At 35.5% G+C, this 17302-nt stretch overlaps 3 protein-coding genes across 6 annotated transcripts in view; all 3 read left to right on the top strand.

The window, feature by feature from the left end:
- Positions 1–3947, top strand: part of myo10l1 (myosin X, like 1) — a 43325-nt gene extending 39378 nt beyond the window's left edge. For both annotated transcript variants that reach the window (XM_024288021.2, XM_024287947.2), the window contains exon 43: positions 123–3947. In XM_024288021.2, the coding sequence (XP_024143789.1) occupies positions 123–227 (105 nt within the window). In that variant the 3' untranslated portion in view covers positions 228–3947. The remainder of the gene's footprint in view (positions 1–122) is intronic.
- A 344-nt stretch (positions 3948–4291) lies between these two features.
- pttg1ipa (PTTG1 interacting protein a) lies at positions 4292–11475 on the top strand. 2 transcript variants are annotated; one of them, XM_036209883.1, is made up of 7 exons: positions 4292–4568; positions 5219–5271; positions 5776–5884; positions 6849–6951; positions 7109–7174; positions 8352–8398; positions 10792–11475. In XM_036209883.1, the coding sequence occupies exons 1-7, from the start codon at positions 4484–4486 to the stop codon at positions 10827–10829; spliced, it is 501 nt and encodes a 166-aa protein (XP_036065776.1). In that variant the 5' UTR covers positions 4292–4483; the 3' UTR covers positions 10830–11475. The 2 variants fall into 2 exon arrangements, with proteins under 2 accessions (XP_036065776.1, XP_024143590.1); XM_024287822.2 differs by having other exon boundaries at positions 4313–4568; positions 5216–5271.
- An 846-nt stretch (positions 11476–12321) lies between these two features.
- Positions 12322–15786, top strand: sumo3a (small ubiquitin like modifier 3a). Of its 2 annotated transcripts, XM_024287611.2 has the most exons (4): positions 12363–12607; positions 13488–13616; positions 13698–13769; positions 13846–15786. In XM_024287611.2, exons 1-4 carry the CDS (start codon positions 12458–12460, stop codon positions 13906–13908), a joined length of 414 nt encoding a protein of 137 aa, XP_024143379.1. In that variant the 5' UTR covers positions 12363–12457; the 3' UTR covers positions 13909–15786. The 2 variants fall into 2 exon arrangements, with proteins under 2 accessions (XP_024143304.1, XP_024143379.1); XM_024287536.2 differs by having other exon boundaries at positions 12322–12607; positions 13488–13769.
- The last annotated feature ends 1516 nt before the right edge of the window (positions 15787–17302 follow it).

Raw genomic sequence — 17302 nt, 5'->3', positions numbered from 1 at the left:
CTTTTTTTGTCTGAAAACAAAACCCCAAAAATGTATTCATAAGGATATCAATTTATGGATTTGACAAATCCATATACCGATTTTTTTTAAATATTTACATGACTAAATCTGTTCTTGTTTAGGTTGGAGAAATCACCAAGATCATGAGAGCGTACATCAACATGATGGTGAAGAAGCGCTGTAGCATCATGTCTGTAACCAGCGTTGGCAGTTCTTGGGCCAGGTGATCATCATCGCCAACCAATCCCATCCCTGGGTGTACCCATGCCACTGCCATGGGCAGTCACAACAACCAGCTAATTCCTTGTACTGAATGAAAATCTGCTGGCAAGTTTGAGTAGAAAATGAAAAGCGGAGCAAGAAACCATCTGAAAAAAAAAAAACTCAAGCATGACAAAGAAACTGTTGGGAACAGCCACTTCAAATAGAAAACCACCCAGCCGGAGTCCTGCATGTAGATGTTCAAGCACACTCCTACATTCTCTGTTGTGGAAGAAAAGTCGTTAATAAGAAGCACAATTAACCCGCCCAACCCTGTCAGCGTCAGGTGGTTCCTTTTCCAGATGAAAGCCTCAGTTAAATTATTACTCCACACCTCCTTCCTTCTCTTCGTCCTCCTCCATCTTTTATTTTCTATTATCTGCTTACATTTAAACTCTTGACCATTCCATTGTTGATCTGTCCCTGTCACTTCCCTGTGTCATCCACAAGAAGAGAACTCTTCTTTTGAATCTTGCTCATCAGTGCCACCGTGTGGCCAAGAGTGGGAAGACAAACATGAAACATTTCTGGAAAAAAAAGGTGAAGTTTTGCTCCGGATGTTCTTCAACTTGATCAAGAGGCTTGCAAATACTTGTGATAACAGCTGTATCTACATATAACATAGACACAAAACTCTGTATAGCCACAAACAACACATACGCTAAGATATATTTAATGTTTTGTACTGTATATCACACACAACGATTCAAAGTATTGACATTACTGCACTGTACAGACTACAGATGCCACAAGCAAAGTGGCACATTTAATGTAAAGGTAAATTGTGTTAATAATTAATGTGACTTCACCAAATCGTATAAAACAGTAAAAAACTATGGGCTGCTAATATCATTTTTTAAGCCATATTTGTAAAGTTTTCCATGGTTTTCTTTATTTTACAAAAAAAAGATTAGAAGAAATTCAGGCAGAAATACTTCAACCTCCAGTTTGTCTGTAACCCCAGCCTCCTGATGAACTTTAAGACATTTATGACTAATACCTTTATAATGTGAACCCACTATCTTGTTGTCTGGATTGCTGCCGTGTGTGTGATTCTGTTCATGGTGATATTCAAACTGTTGAAAAGTGGAAAAGAGTGCATCATATGTAGTTACATGACTAATAATAATTATTGCAAGGAACGGTGTTGTGATTGTTGGTTAAAGGACAAAGTATGGTATTTCAAAGGTGGATAACTAAGTTAAATATTATTATTATGAATATTTATTGTACAGTATTTATTGCATTGTCTGTTTGGGAGGGTTGAAAATACACTGGAAGTGTCCAGCCTCAGTGGAAGATGAACACTGTGATAATACGGGCTTTGAAATGAATTGATTGTGCACTTGGAAATCTGAGAGTCAACATTGCTTTGTGTGTATGTGTGTGTTTTAGACTGTGAGGTGGAGATGGAGTCACATCGAAGTCTCTGGACAGTGTCAGAATCATAAAAAAAAACACATACTGAGATACCTATACAATTGTGCTCATACGGTTACAGATGCTGGAAAAAATTATGGTTTATCGGTCAGTTTTCAGAGAAAATGAATGATAACACTAAAATGTTTTGCCATTCGTAGTTAGTGGTTGGGTGAAAGTTTTTATTGTCAAAAAAAAACCTGTTTACCCTTTATAAATCATAATGACAACAGAAACTTCAAAAGGTGACATACCCCAGTTCTTTTGCATCAATAACAGCTTAAAGTCTCTTGTGATCGTTGTGGAAGAGGTTCTTTCTTATCTCTGATAACAGAAAACCTCAAGTTCCTATAAATGATTGGCCTTGAACTGCCTGTTTGAGATCTCCTCAGAGTGGCTGAAAAATACTGAAGTCAGGAGCGGAAAACCTTCACCTTATTCTATTGGAACCAATGACAGGTGGACTTGTGTTTTGGATCGTTGTCATGTTGTAATGTTCAAGTGCATCCCATGCACAACCTCAAAGCTAAAGAGTACTGCATTCATCTTGACATCAATGTTGTTGCTCATACGTCCCCAAACCATCAGTGTTCCACCTCCGTGTTTCACAGTGGAAATAGTGTGATTTTCATCATATGAGTTTGTGGTTGTGGCCAAAAAGTTAAAAACTGGTCTCAACACTACAAATTACTTTGGTCCAGAAGTTTAGAGCCTTGTCTCTGTGCTCTTTGGCGTATTTTAACTGAGTTAATTTGTGGCATTTGGAAAAAAAAAAAAGTTTTTCTTCTGGTGACTTGACTATTTTCTTTAGGTGTCTCCTTGTACATCTTGACACATCCAAAACACAGTTTTTCCCAGTGTCTTGGATTACAGTTGACGTTATTTGTGGGTTTTTCTTCACATCCTTAGTTGTGGCAGAAATGTTTGCTATTTTTTTTTTTTTTTTTTTTTAGCAAAGTTTGTATACTGCTGACTGGAATTCTCAGTTCCTTGGATATCTTCTTATATTGCTTTTTTGTACTATTTGGTTACCTTTTCCCATAGATTTTTTTTGGGGACAGCTCTTTAGCTTTCCTTGTGACTCAGGATCCAAAAATATCAGTGGATGAACGATGCTAGGGTCTGTTGGGAGTCCAGAAACTCCAAGACCTTTGAACTGATTACAGAAAAAATGAGTAATGGGTGATGATGGTTACCTTTCCCCATAGATTTTCTTAACAGCTCTTTAGATCTCCCTATAATTCAGGATCCAGAATTGTTAGTGGATGATAGATTTGAAGGGTCTGTTGGGGCCCAGAAATTTCAAGACCGTTTGTGGACACACACTGATTAAAGGCAAACAAGTCAGGGGTGAGGATGGTTACCTGTAGCTGTCATTCAAACCCTTTTGTATCAGTTAGTGTGCGTGTTTTTGGAACTAAGTCATAAGGGTATATACATTTTAATAGGGTCACTTGGAAAGTTTATGTTGACATGATTTAAAAAGGGTGAATAGAATTTTCTGACAATAAAAAATGACCAAGAAATTATAATTTCTTCCTGGGTAAATAAACTTATGGGTACGAGTGTAGGCAAATTAAATCCTGACAATAAAATGTTCCACTGCAGAAATCTGACCCAAAACATTTTTATTTCAACACCAGTAAGAAGTAAAGTTGATGTTTTTCAAGTAGAGACAAACATTTTTTCTAATATTTTTTTTTTTCATACACATTTCTACATTAAAAAAAACCTTGAAATGTTCTACAAGTTAATAAATTTAAAATTCACAGTATAATACATGCTCTACATCTCCTGAAAAATCAGTGAAATCACTTTTTTTTCTCCACTGGGATCTTAAAAACGAATTTTCAAAATAGTTCCAGTTTGAAGGAAGTTCAGTTTAACAGTTGATCGTCCTGAAACAGTGAGTTCTAAGATCTTTAGGATTTTGAATCTGTCTGAACTTGCCCTTAAGGTGTTGTATCCAAGGGCAACTTCATTACTAAAGGTCCTATTATCAGCCGCAGGCGGCCAGAATGGGGCTCAATCTAATCTTTGGTTTATGCTTATATTTACCTTGTAATTTGTTGTGCTTGTTTAAAAAAATACAAAAGAAGAGAAAGTCAGATGTGTTCTTTTTTATTGTAACTGCCTTTACAAAGTTATGCTTTATTAATTTATTAACAATTGTCCTCTATTTAATGTTTCCTTTGCAAACCAGAAAACAGTGTTTTTACTTTGTTTTCACTCATTGTGTTTTGCACAAATAAACCAACTTTAAAGGATGCTGCGTTTGGTTTTGTTATTTATAAATGAGAAAAGAGAAAAAAAATATTTTAAAGATTTAAAAGACTGATTCAACTATATTTTGATGCAATATCTTTGAGAGAGGTTTCTATTTTCTTCTCTAAAAATGACTTGTGGGTAACAGCTCCTTTAGGTTGAAGTCAAAAGAATTTACATGAGTTTAAATGAGTTACAGTTCACCCTAAGTGGGGAAATGAGGCATTCAAATAGCAAATGCATCTATTTTTAGTGGTGGAATTCATTCTTTTTAACTAAAACTGGACTAAAGTCTCAGATTCATGCATTTGGAAACTGCTGTTTTGCCTCTGACGCCTCCCAGTTTTTTGTCTTCTGTGCGTAAAAACCGTGCGTCACTACTTGGCTTTTAGTTCCTTCTGGGCAAGATCGCGTTGGAGTTCCTGTTTTCGAGGAGACCAAACTTTTCTCTTTCTGGATTCTCGTTTTCCTTCATCTTCTCGGACTTAAAGTCCATAGGAACGACGCCGTGAATCGTCCGCGTCCCGTGCGTCTGGAGATGATGGATTCTCGGGTTTTACTCCCAGCTCTCCTGCTTGTTTTCGGCTTGGCGTCAGTTCTGGCTCAGTCGACACCTGACGACGGTAGGAATAAGGAGTGACTAGTGACTCAGGAGTTTTAGACCCTGAAATTCACTCTTGATGTGGTAGTTCCGTTTTTTTAATGTACTTTTTAGAATATTTTTGAATTTATGTAAATGCTTCAAAGAAATAATATTTATTTTTCATCCAATAGTAAATTGGTCTTACCAACCAGTTTTTAGGTTTATATATATATATATATATATTTTTTTTATAAATCAAACACTTAATATTTATATGGTAATGTATTAAATAAGGGTTTGAAAATCTTAGCCCTGCTGCTACACCTCAATTCATACTTTTATCGTTTTTCTTTAGTCTAATAATTATGGATTTTTTTTCAATTTAGAGACCAAATATTTAAATGATTAAAAAAACAGTTTTATGTTGACTGTTTTCCCTCTGAGAATCATGAAACTAATCTAAATCCTGCTTGTTTACAGCACTCAGTCCCCATAGAAAACTTCCCAGGAGGATTAGCAGTAAATTGCATAAATCACACAAAGCTTTAGGCCTCTTTTTAATCTGAACCCTGTAGTTTTCAGTTAATCTGTCCAAAATTAAACTTGTGCTCTTGTCCTGTGTGATTAATAAAATGTATATTTATTATATATGTTTAAAAAATAAAATACTTTATTGTGTTTATTCAGCAGTGTGCGAGAGGAAAAATGCAACAAACTGTGAAGATTGTCTGAAAAATGTCTCGGTAAGTCATGGAAATGTTGTGAGTTTTTCAAATGAAATACCTTATCAAGCTCTTTTTACAATGTATTTTATTTTGTGGACACAAAAGTATCTGAGTGGACATGTGGTAGTTTTGATTTTTTTTTTTCTTTAAACAAATTATGTCTTTTCTTGTGCCTTTTATCATCCTAAATGTGCTGAAAACAGAATTTAATGTGAGAAAAAATATATAAACCAGGGCATAAAATCTATCTTGTTGAAATGAGATCTTCATCTATTTGGACTTAAAATCCAGTCATTTCCTTTGTTTGGTCGCTCTGGTGTTATTTGTGTGCAATGGAAAAAGCTGTGTGAGGTGAAGCCGGATAGCTCCTCCCCTTAGTACCTGTTGGTCTGGTTTGTGGAGTAACTGATCTGATTGTTATTCCCAACTCCCCCCTACATAAAGAGTGCACTCATCATGCATTTTTTTCTTCTGAAAGTGACCTCAATCCTCACATTTTTTTTCTGTTTCTTTTTATGACAGTGCTTGTGGTGCATTAAAACAAAATCATGTTTAACTTACCCGGTGAAGACCATCCTTCCACCTCATGCACTCTGCCCGCTGAATGATGCACGCTGGGGGCTCTGCTGGAGTAAGAACATTTATATTGTCCTCATATTTTCTAAAAATATTTACTTTTCTATCATTTAAATTAGAAATGCTATAGTTATTAAAGTTCATATTTTAGGTTTTATTTAAAAATATCTAGACTAAGCTAACTTAGTATGAAGTGGTTCTTTAGGGTAACAAACCCTAAAGTTGACTTGAATCTTACTGTTTTCTTAAAAGTATAAATCATTCTGTTTGCGTACTTTTGCGTGCTTGAAGTGAAGAACAAACATTGAAAGAAAATGCCTATCCAGTTTCAACCTGACTGTGTCTCACTTTGAGTATCTTGCACACATACAATTACACTGATTTTAAAAGTCAAGTGTTAAATTATTTTGTTCACACAGTGCACTTTCATATAGAACAAAAGTTTTAAGTTGTATTTTTTAAATGCACCAACATATTTTTAACAGATTTGACACATTAAAATATTACACTAAATAAAGTTTTTTTTAATAAAATTACCGGTAAGCGATCTGCCTTCCTTAATGTCATTTTATTCTGTTTTATTTTCTGATTAAAAGTAAAATAAAATTTTTAATTTAATTTAAATTTTAAAATGACAAGCTCAAAAATGAAGCTTTTCACATTTCTGCTTGATACGAAGGCTGACTGAAGGAAGGGGAATGTTTGCATTTATTTAGATATGTTTCGTGAGGTCTGTTAGCATGTGAATGAATGCCAGACATTCTGTGTGTCGTCATTGACACACCTGTCATGCAAAAGGTGGTCACATGACCTGCTGTGCTAGTTTTGAGCAACGGTTGTGAAATTCAGCCAAATCTAACATTTACATATAAGAGAGAATTGTTTCGTCTTTAACTCAACTCAATTCAGTTCAATTCTATTTATATAGCCCAATATCACAAAAAATGTTCTAATTGGGCACAAAAAAAGAGGTAGAACAAGTTTTCTTTCTGGAGGCTGATCATTGGCGTCTTCTGCAGTGAATTTTCAGACCCTGATCATCACGCTGGCGGTGCTCGGTGGCGTCCTCATTATCTCCCTCCTGGTGTGCATGTTCTGTTGCTGCAAGTGTGAGAGGTTTGGGTAAGTGTGCTCTAAACGGTCTCAATCTGATGCATCACAATTACAATGATAACACTGACTCGTGTTCTACACTTTGTGCATTCTGTTTTCTCCTTGACGTGAATTGGTTATGCTTCAGTGTCTTTGCTTAGCACTAATCTTGTGTTTGTGTGTCAAGATCCCAAAGATTTGATGCCAAAATGCAGAGAAAAGGTGATAAGGCGAAGACCAAACAGGAGCAAAGGTAACAGTTCATGTTTTTGCTCATTTTCTGGATTTTGCAATGCACAGTTTTATTGTTAAAATATCATACAATACCATTTGTTTTGGTTTTGATCATATTCTTCAAATTTAAGCTTTTTTTTAGATTGTTTTTAAGTGAAAGTTTTCAGGTAGCTGAAACTTCCACCTTTTTTCAGTTTTAAAAGGGGAACAAAAGTGGAACTTTCAGTTTTTAAAATCATTGTTGCCAACATTAAAAAAGCATTTTTCTGCCAAAGAAATACAGTACAATATGTTTATGTACATGAAAAGTAATGCAAGGATTTATGAATTAATTTAATTAAAATAAAATACTTTAAAACTCAACTCAATATTGAATCACAAAATTAAGTGTAAAGTTTTCATTTGAAAGTGTATTTATTTTATTTTTATACTTTTCTATTTCTTTGCTGAGCTTCACCTGCCCTTGTGACTGTACCTGTCATGATCTTTATCTGTTACCATAAACACAATGTTCATGAGGGAAGAATGAAGTTTTTAATCACATGCTGGTTGCAGCTACATGACCTCAAAAAGTGCTGCATCTTAGCATAAATATTCTAGTACAAGAAGAAGCTGCAAATAAACTCTAAATCCTGCGTTTATTGCAGGGGTACGCTCTAAAACGAACCCATCATGGGAGAAATCCCTGACTACAAACGTCACACTTTTCTCAGGCAGACATTCATATTTTTACATTTTTTTTTTCTTTTGAGTTCAAATCTTCATAGAAAAATTAGTGCAATATTTTAGAATGAAAACAGAGATTTTCTTATGATGAAAGATTTATTTGTATTTCTCAAACTGAAGGCATTCAGTACAGGAGACGAGACACAGAGGAGGTTGATTGACAGTGGTCTGCAGCCAATCAGGATGCAAAACACAGTGTGCTGTAAAAAAAAAGCAAAAATTGCACTAAAAAAATCAGAGAGATATCAAGAATACAAAAAGTGAACAGCAATATAGCGAGGGAACACTGTAACTCATAAAACACAACAGCATGTTAAAGATATACGTCAGGCAAATTATGTTTTTACATGTTACACATGACTGCTTGAAGTTAGAAATGCCATTTTAGATAGCCATGCTAGGATAATAGCCGATATAAGATGAGTCGAAATTTTAAAAAAAGTTTAATTGGGGTGTTTTCTCTTTACCAGGACGGCAGAGATGAAACAGAGACATCAGGAAATCCGGCAGAAATACGGTAAGCTTTTAGCACTGAAGTAGTTTAATCATAAGGTGCAGCTTTGTTGTCTGTAAACTCTGAGGGGCTAAATAATTTCTACAAAACGTTTCCTTAATACATGTTAATATGACCACTTATATGAAATACATGATTTAATCATAAAGTTGAGGCACATTTTGGTTTATTTGCTATGGCGTTACATGATTTATATGATGTTTGAGCTTTTTTATATATAAATACAAAGGTAGCCATTATTGAACCACAGCTCATGGAACTGAAGGAAAGATGATCCATCTCATTTTCCATCTTTTTTTATTTAACTAAAAGTGTCAAAGATGGGACAATAACCCAAAACACTATCTCAATTTCAGATGGAGAGGATTTATGGGTGTAATAAAAGTTTACTTTAGGTTTTTGCTTTTTGTTTGATTAAAGTTACTGCTGCTCCAGTGATTTAAAACCAGTTTCCACATGGAGGCGTGAGTTCCTCAGTTTCCCGTCACACATGGAACTTGCATTCCTGATGTGTTTGATCAGCTCTGAAAGCGTGACTGAGGACACAGATTTTAAACAAAATGTAGAATAATCATTTTTATCAATATTTCCTGAAATGTTGACAAAAATATTTCTGCAACTTACAACGTCTTCAGCTTTAACTTTGAACTTCTCCTTCCAATTTGATCCAATTCTCTTTTACGTTGACTATCTTTATGTTTTGTCTTTAAATACATCCATGAATCAAATCTTTGGCCTTCCTCTAGACTTCTACTGACAAATTCAATGTTGCTCCTCTGATTATGTCCAAACCACAAAATTAAAAGTTTCTAAAACATCCTCCACAAACTGTTTTTCCAATAACTTCCTGGTTCTATCTGTTCTTGGCTTGCATCTTTCTTTCTCTTTCCTCGTCCTTTTCTCTGTGTCTCTGTCTCAACCACGCTGTTGACTTCACACCATCTTGAACGCCTTTCTTTATATTCTTCCTGACAGTCTGACACGTCATTCTTGACTTAACATGTTAAGATGCCTACACATGTTTCTCTTAATCCCTTTCAGACATTTTATCTCTGGACTGTTGACACAAATGACTCAAGATCCTCCACCTTCTTTATGCCTTAGGGAATATTCCGACTGGACACATTTGGTTTGCTTAAAGTCAACCAGAGTTCGTTTCCTCCGACGATTCAGAGGATATTTTCAGTCTGAATACTCCCAAGCCAGGAACTGCTCTCAGACCCATCTTTACAGGTGGTCCTCCAATCAGACTGAGCTCCAGTTTTTTTTCTCTTCTCTCAATCTGAATAATAACAACTGAACTAAAATGGCCACCGTAGCTGAGCTTTACAGGATGTAAACAGTAGGTAAAGTAGATCAATGATAAGACACAGGAACTCATTGAAATGCAGGCTCATTAAAACAACTTTAAACATGATACACATTGCTTCTCACACTGTTTTTCCCAACTATCTATATGTCATAAAAACTCATTAGTATACCTTCATAGCCAACTGGCTCCTCGGTAACCGTCTTGCAGCATGCCTCAACACTACCAAACTAGCAAGTAACAAGTTTTGTACCTGACGTAGATACAGGCATTCCAGGATTGTAAAGCGTAGGATTTTCATTATTCCTTCTCTCGTTGCTTTGCCCCACCCTTGTAATGCCTGGCCAATGACTGAAGGGATCTTTAGTCATGTGGCTTGTATACAATCTTTGGTTCCAGACAGAAATGACCGATGAATGCAGTACAAATAGAGACCAAATGCAAAGTTCAGGATTTGCACCAAATGAAGCAGACTTGGTTCTGACTAATAGACTTTTCCAGTCTGAATACACCTTTAGAGATAGTTTACATTCCCTCATACCCCCAACTTAACATTACCAGTATAGCAAGTATGACAACCAATATTGGAGCTATCCAGTCGTACAATTTTAAACGAGATGCTAGCTGGGACAAGGAATACAAAAACGTACATGGATCTATTTGTCTGCGAGTGGATGGGTCAGAATGGAGTGGAGCAAGGAGCTTGTGGCCCACTGATTGTAGATTTTACATTTTATTAAATTATTATTTTCTCATGATTCACTGTGATTTGAAAATAGAAATACTCAGAAACCCAATTTGAATTTTGATTTTCTCTATATATGTCCTCCATGTGAAAAATCCCACAAGAACATGTTAAAACACAATTTAATTGTAGTGGGTCTTTAAGTGTTTGCTGTAACTTATAGCCCGCAGCATACCCATAGGAAAAAAATGTGCATGAACAGTTTTTGCTCTACGAGCTAACGGAGTGGTCTTAAAACTTGGTGCGGGGCACATGCCTGCACCATACAGGTCTGCCCATGTTTTGGTCCATAAGGTAAAAACTTATTTATGTAAATAACATATGCCTATGTTTGTCTTTTAGGCCTCAATGGACCAAATCCATACTCAAGATTTGCATGAGATCCAAGGAACGAGAATTGAAGTCATGGACACAGCTGTCAACCCACAGCCTGTTTTGTGGTTCTATGAACATATGAGACCCACTAATGTAATCAAATGTTACAAAAGTGAAATTAGTTTTGTGTACAAAACCTTTAGTGTCTTTTTGCCCCCTTTTTTTTAAGAATGCTGTGCAGCAATGACCAAAGATAATTCGTCCAAGTAGATGCTTGCAGCTGTAGTGTTTTTCAAAACTCTTTTATTTATTAGCATTTAAAATTACTGTACATATAAAACCAATCTATTATTGCTTAGCAATACTTTCCTTCTACTAAAAACAGTTTCTTGTAGTTATATATTTTAAGATCTCACTCCCAGCTTAATGTTAATTTTAGCTATTAGCTTTAAAATGTGAACTTTTTTGCACCTGTTTCAAGTTTCTGAAAGCAGGGTTTTATGTTTTCTCTGCATTTTCCATAAATGAAATGGCTTTTTTGTTTTTAATTGATGGTTTTGGAATACCTTAACATTTAGGAATTTAGAAATAAACTTTTATCCCAAACAGAATTATGTTATTATTACTTTGGTATTGTTAATACCCTTATTTTGCTGTTACGTCTTGAATAAAGACCCAAACCTAATAAAGAGTTAAGACTGATTAAACCTGTGAATGACTCTGTACTTTTGTTTGTTGTGCATTTCTCTTTTTAACCGAATTTTACCACATACTTTGAAATAAACAAGTAATTAAACTAATTTTGAAATTAATTAAAATACAAGATCATTTCACAGTTGGGTAATAGTTTTTAAGAATATCCAGAAAATAAAACTACCAGTTTTACCTGAACAGTTCAGATCAGGATGATGATAATTTAGGTACCGAAAATGAAAAAAATCAAAATAAAGCAGAGCAGGGGTGGAATTATATAAGTTTGCATCCTCTCACTACCTTTTAAGCAATCTACTGAACTCCTTTTGACATTATTAGTATTTAATAGTTGCGCCAAAACTGATATGCAAAAGAGCAGTTGTGTTTGTGCTTCAGAGTAATAATTGAACTAATTACTGGTGTATTTAAACGTATGCGCATTTTGCAATCATTTTTTTTATATAAATAATCCTCCTATGTTTGATATGTCTTTGCATATGTTCAAACTTCTGTTTTCTTGCCTTTGTTTAATATCTGCTTTGATTGCTTGAAATAAACCATTTATCAATTTCCAACCAATTAGGTTGATTAATCGTTACATTCCTTTTAAAATGTATAGGAAATAACTTATCTTTTTTTTTAAATACTCTAAAATGCAAAAATATTTTCAACCTAAAATACTGACTGACTTGGACACACTTCCTGTCTTTAACCCATGTTCCTATAGTGATTTCAGTTCCTCTGAACTTGTAATAGAAACATTTAATAGAATATATTTTTAAAAAGTTAAAAAATATTATTTTTTATATTTCTTTTTTTTAAACCAAATTAATTGATTTATGTATTTAAATTGTTTTTAATAAGCATTCAAATGCGTTTGATTGCTCCTTTATTGTTCGCGTGACCGAGATTTTTGCATAAATGCGCGCTCCTGCATCCGCGCTCCCGCGTTGAGGAAAAAAAAAGAAAGCACCACGTGGTTTTCTCGGACCAATCCTTGATGCCAACGGCTATCTTATGCGCGCACCCGCGAGCGGAGCAGAAGAGCGGAGAGAGAAGGCGGCAGGAAGAGAAAAATACATTTAAAGCTAAATCAAGAATATCTCCGTCCCCCGTTAATTCATCAGACATGTCGGAGGAGAAGCCAAAGGTAAGGCGCTGAGACCGGAAGAGCTTGGTTATTTGTGGGGTTTTTACGGGAGATCGTACGAAGCCGTTGCTCAGATGTGCAGTCTAAAATGGCCTGGTTTGCACGTTTTTGTAAAGTGGCGCAGTGTTTGTTTCGCAAATGAATGAGCTCTATCACATCGGTGCATTCGCGATTGGGAGCTTCCATTGCGGTGCGTTGATGGAAACTGCACAAACGTCGCCAACGTCGACTTGGACGAGTATGTTTATGAGAAAACTGCTTAATTAAGCTACGACTGCTGTTTGCGTGTTCTGCCCTTTGTCGAAGCGGGACCACGTTATGTCCGCAATGCTGCGAATGCCGCAAACGAAAAAGTCCTCGGACGGAGGTGACGCACTCGTTTCAAATCCAGTTTTGCCCCTCGATATTTTTGCTTTATTTTTTTTTACAAAAAATATTCCCACGTTGGCTCCTCTCGTGGGATGAATCAAATGTGTTAGCGTTGCCGGGCAGCTACACTCCCTACAGTTAGCAAAAGGCTCAACCACATAGCCGGGAGCTAACTATGCTAACATTAGCATGTGCAACAATAAAATCTGAGACTCCTACAGTTCTCTACTTTCATTTTATTATATATATTACGTGTAAAAGTGTTATTCAGTTTTTAACTGTACTATTTACGTGTTTATAATTTAATGCATGAATTTAAAATAAAAATGTATACAAATAATTAGCTGAAAAATGTTAGCATTTAATTTTACACTTGAAAGTTGCATTTTCAAGAGTACTGATAGTTTTAGCAACATTAAAATATTTATGAAAATATTAGTTGACTCTACTATTATTAGCTAGGATGTGTATATTTATATTTCCTGAAACTTTTATTTTGTTTGTTCGACAGGAAGGAGTAAAGACTGAGAACGACCACATCAACCTTAAAGTTGCAGGGCAAGATGGGTCAGTGGTCCAGTTCAAAATCAAAAGGCACACACCGCTCAGCAAACTAATGAAGGCGTACTGTGAACGGCAGGTAAGCTGGAAACCCCAAGAAACATCTTTGATTCTTTATCAAACTCAAAATCTGAACATTTCTTTGTATTCTTACCTAAAGGGACTCTCAATAAGGCAGATCAGGTTCAGGTTTGATGGACAGCCTATCAATGAAACGGATACACCTGCACAGGTACGATTATTTATACTTTTTTTTAATTTTTTTTGTCGGGTATTATTTGTTCAATCAAATATTTTTCTTTTCTCAGCTGGAGATGGAAGACGAAGACACCATAGATGTTTTCCAGCAGCAGACTGGAGGGAAGTGCTAAGCCCTACTATTAACAATGACCACCTTCAGACCACGCCCTCAACCACCTTCACTGCCTCTCTGTCCCCATCGCTACTCTTGGCTCTATATTATTATTATTATTATTGTTAATGTTAATATTATTTCCACTGTTTAAAGGTTATCATATGATATTTTGTCATCTGTGGGAGGGGCTTCTCTGCTTTTTATATTATGTCGCAGTCGGAATGGAAGTTGTGTGTATGTGTGTGTGATAGCAGTCTTTCTGCTGGCCAGTTTATACAACCTTACACTACTGGCAAGCTGTAATTGAACCATCAGTTCATTGTAGCTCCTCCTCCTGGTTTGGCAGTTTCTGGTTGACTGTCAGGTGAAAGCTTAGCATCCAGTTGTTATCGGTTTTCATTCCATGTGCAAAATGGCTTTTTCTTTGAATGGAAACGTGTACAAAAATGGATTTTAATTAGCTTTGCATTTTAGATGCTTAAGTTTTTGTTTTTTTTTTTCTCTGTGAGTGTGCGTGTGTCTTACTACAGAATGAATGCAGATTCAGTTTTTTTTTTTTTTTTTTTTTTTCCCTTGTACAGAAGTATTTGAGCTGGGGTTTAGAAATGTCTTGAGGGGCCTGGTTTATTAATCCAAAGACAGAAGTTAACTCCATGTTTGATGTACATCTCTGTAAGAGGCCATTGCTAGGTTACTGTGTCGCCTGAAGCTGAATTGGTCCCCCCGCCCCCCGAAGGGTCAGCTGTATTATTTTTGTGTTATTGTCACATGTGGCAAATGACAGGCTCTAGATGGGCTCTAAACAAGGACATCTTCCAGTTTGAGCCATCAAAAGTGGGATTTTGATGCTGACGCGCTTTTTAAGTCCTTGTTGGAATATTGATTTTTCATAAACAAAAACACAATTTTTGCTGTGGAGTTATTGCAGATTAAGAGAGTGAGTCTTATGTATTGTTAAATTAACAGATGGATTTATTTCATTGCAATTACTTCAGCAGATGGATTTTTTTTTTTTTTGAGAGAGAGAGAATTGTGTGTCGTGCCCACGTGGCCCCCGTTCTTCATATGTGGGTCACCTAAGAGGCTTTATTTGATTCCGAAAGGCCCAACAAGATCCAAGAATTTTTAATCTGAAAGCGAACCATACTGTGTAACAGCCGGACTAGAGCTTAGAACCTCCAAGAAATGTCAGATCACCATTTAAGGAAAGTTTAGATTTAAAGTTTTTCTCGCCGGGCACCCGTTCTTCACTGCAGAGAGCACATAAAGTCGGTCTTTGTAAACATTGTGACAGCCTAAAACATGTTTTACCCTTTTTCTGTTCTTTGGCCACATTAGAAAGGTGCTTTATTTCCTTGTATATTAAGCTCTACATGTATTTTTCTATGCGTTTAGGTTGATAGTGAATGTTGGTATCTTGACATTTTTCATGGGTGTATTCATACCTGCCATCTACTTTTTTTTTTTTTTTTTTTGACATATTTAATTTTGCTGTGTACATTTTGACTAATTGGAAGGCATTTTATCCGACCCCAAACCTACCTGTCCTAAGTCATGTTTTTTTTTTTTTTTTTGCTTTTAAGTTTTGTGGTAAATAAACTGAAATAAGTAGAAATATTGGATGGGCTTCTGCACAAATACTGATTACAGTTTATCTGACAGAATCAAGAGCACAGTTATCAATGCCAATAAATTGGCCTCCTCCCCCCTTTGCATTGTAAGGACTGAGCTGCTATGAGAGATTTATGGCACTCGGCTGAACTACATTGTTATGTATGAAGAACGGGGTCCAGGTCTTGTCATGTTTTTTTTTTTTCTCCTTTTTCTCTACTGAATTGTACATTAGTTGTGGTCTTTTACTACTGTATACAATAAATATAGTTTGGTACTCAGATTCTGAGTTGTGATTATTTTTAATCCATAATTTTATATTGTCATGTTAACCTGTAGATGCCTGAATTTATTTCCAGCTGTTAAAAAAAAAAAAAATCATTTAAGTAGATTCTAAATTGGGGGTCTGCATCCTGTGACTTTTATCTCTCCATGGTGGCTCTCTGGCTGAAGAAAAATATAATAGGTAATTTTTTAAGTAAGGGTTACTTAATTAGGATTTATTTACTTTAGTTAAATTGATGGTTGAGGTGCACATACATGATTAGCTATGTAGGTTTTTACATCCCTGTTGATGTAAAGATGTCTTGTTTTCTCAATGCTACCTCTAGAATGAGCACATTTTATATGCAAAGCAAAACGTTTGTAAAAAGTTTGATCTTTTATGACTTAAAAGCACATGCTGCACAACATTGTTAATAGCAGAGCTGCACTAAGATGATCCTGTTTGGCACAGCGCATCTTTTATTTTGAATATAAATTATTTGAGCTGTCTAATATAAAAAGAAAAAAATAATTGCCTTTTGGGAGATGCTAGTTTATTTTAAGATTTTTGCTGTTATTTGTGCCAAAAAATAGACATAATTCAAATGTATTATTACAAAAAAAGAAGGTAATGTAGGTAAACTAAAATTTATTTTAGACAAAAGTAAGACTATGCGGCTCAGTCTGGGTTTTGCCCAGTAGAAAATGAGCCAAAATGGCTCTTTTACTCCTAAAGGTCGCTGACCTCTGTTCTAAATTAAAGTAAGTTTGGCACAAAAGTGGTTTGATGCATTTTTGCATCAACAGACTTCAAGGGTTTAAGAAGTATTTTTAGCTTTCTTCCACGGGGAGCAATGAAAAATTATGTTTTCAAATTCATTTTTGTGGTTTTGGTTTGTTTATATCCTTTCAAATGAAATGAAAACAATTGGTAGTTTAACAGAATAGAAGCTAGGTGGCGCCATTGGTCTGCAAAACGTGGTTTTGGTTGGAGAAACAAATTAGAAAATGCATCAAACTTTTTTTTACACCAAATAACTACAAGTACTTTTGATGTTAAATCCAAGAATATTCAAGTTTAAAAGCCTAAATTCCTCTAAGCTAAAGAGCTTGTACAAGTGGAGTATTAATTGAATCGATACCTCCAACTAAAAAATCAAAACCAAGTTTACACATGGGAATGTAGTCATTTCAAGCATTTCCTGCTTTTCTTGCAGGAAGACCGTCATAGAGATGATTGTCGTTTTTATCTTAGATATTCATCTCTGCATGTGGTTGTGACGAAAATAATTTATTTGCATTGTAAATATGCTGATTGATGGTGGTTGAGATGCCTCTGTGACCATGGCAACCGATCAACAAACTTAAACGAATGACGAATTTGTTTAGCAATTTGATGACCTTCACGTGCCCCCGTGACACCGACTCAAAGAGAAATTCTCGTTAAAGTTTCTAGCTGAACCCTATTGTCTTTTTAAAATGAAGGATCAGATTTTAGAGTTATTTTACTGTGGATTTCATGCACATATTTGGCT

This window comes from Oryzias melastigma, linkage group LG22 (genome assembly GCF_002922805.2).
Source record: "Oryzias melastigma strain HK-1 linkage group LG22, ASM292280v2, whole genome shotgun sequence".
In the NCBI taxonomy this organism is placed as follows: Eukaryota; Metazoa; Chordata; class Actinopteri; order Beloniformes; family Adrianichthyidae; genus Oryzias; species Oryzias melastigma.
This window is presented reverse-complemented; position numbering and strand designations above follow the sequence as displayed.

Coding starts and splice junctions, on each gene's coding strand:
- pttg1ipa (XM_024287822.2), top strand. CDS start 4,484: ATGATGGATTCTCGGGTTTTACTCCCAGCTCTCCTGCTTGTTTTCGGC. Junction 4,569..5,215: donor TCAGTCGACACCTGACGACG/GTAGGAATAAGG, acceptor GTGTTTATTCAG/CAGTGTGCGAGAGGAAAAAT. Junction 8,399..10,791: donor GGAAATCCGGCAGAAATACG/GTAAGCTTTTAG, acceptor TTTGTCTTTTAG/GCCTCAATGGACCAAATCCA.
- sumo3a (XM_024287536.2), top strand. CDS start 12,458: ATGCCAACGGCTATCTTATGCGCGCACCCGCGAGCGGAGCAGAAGAGC. Junction 12,608..13,487: donor TGTCGGAGGAGAAGCCAAAG/GTAAGGCGCTGA, acceptor TTTGTTCGACAG/GAAGGAGTAAAGACTGAGAA. Junction 13,770..13,845: donor AAACGGATACACCTGCACAG/GTACGATTATTT, acceptor TTCTTTTCTCAG/CTGGAGATGGAAGACGAAGA.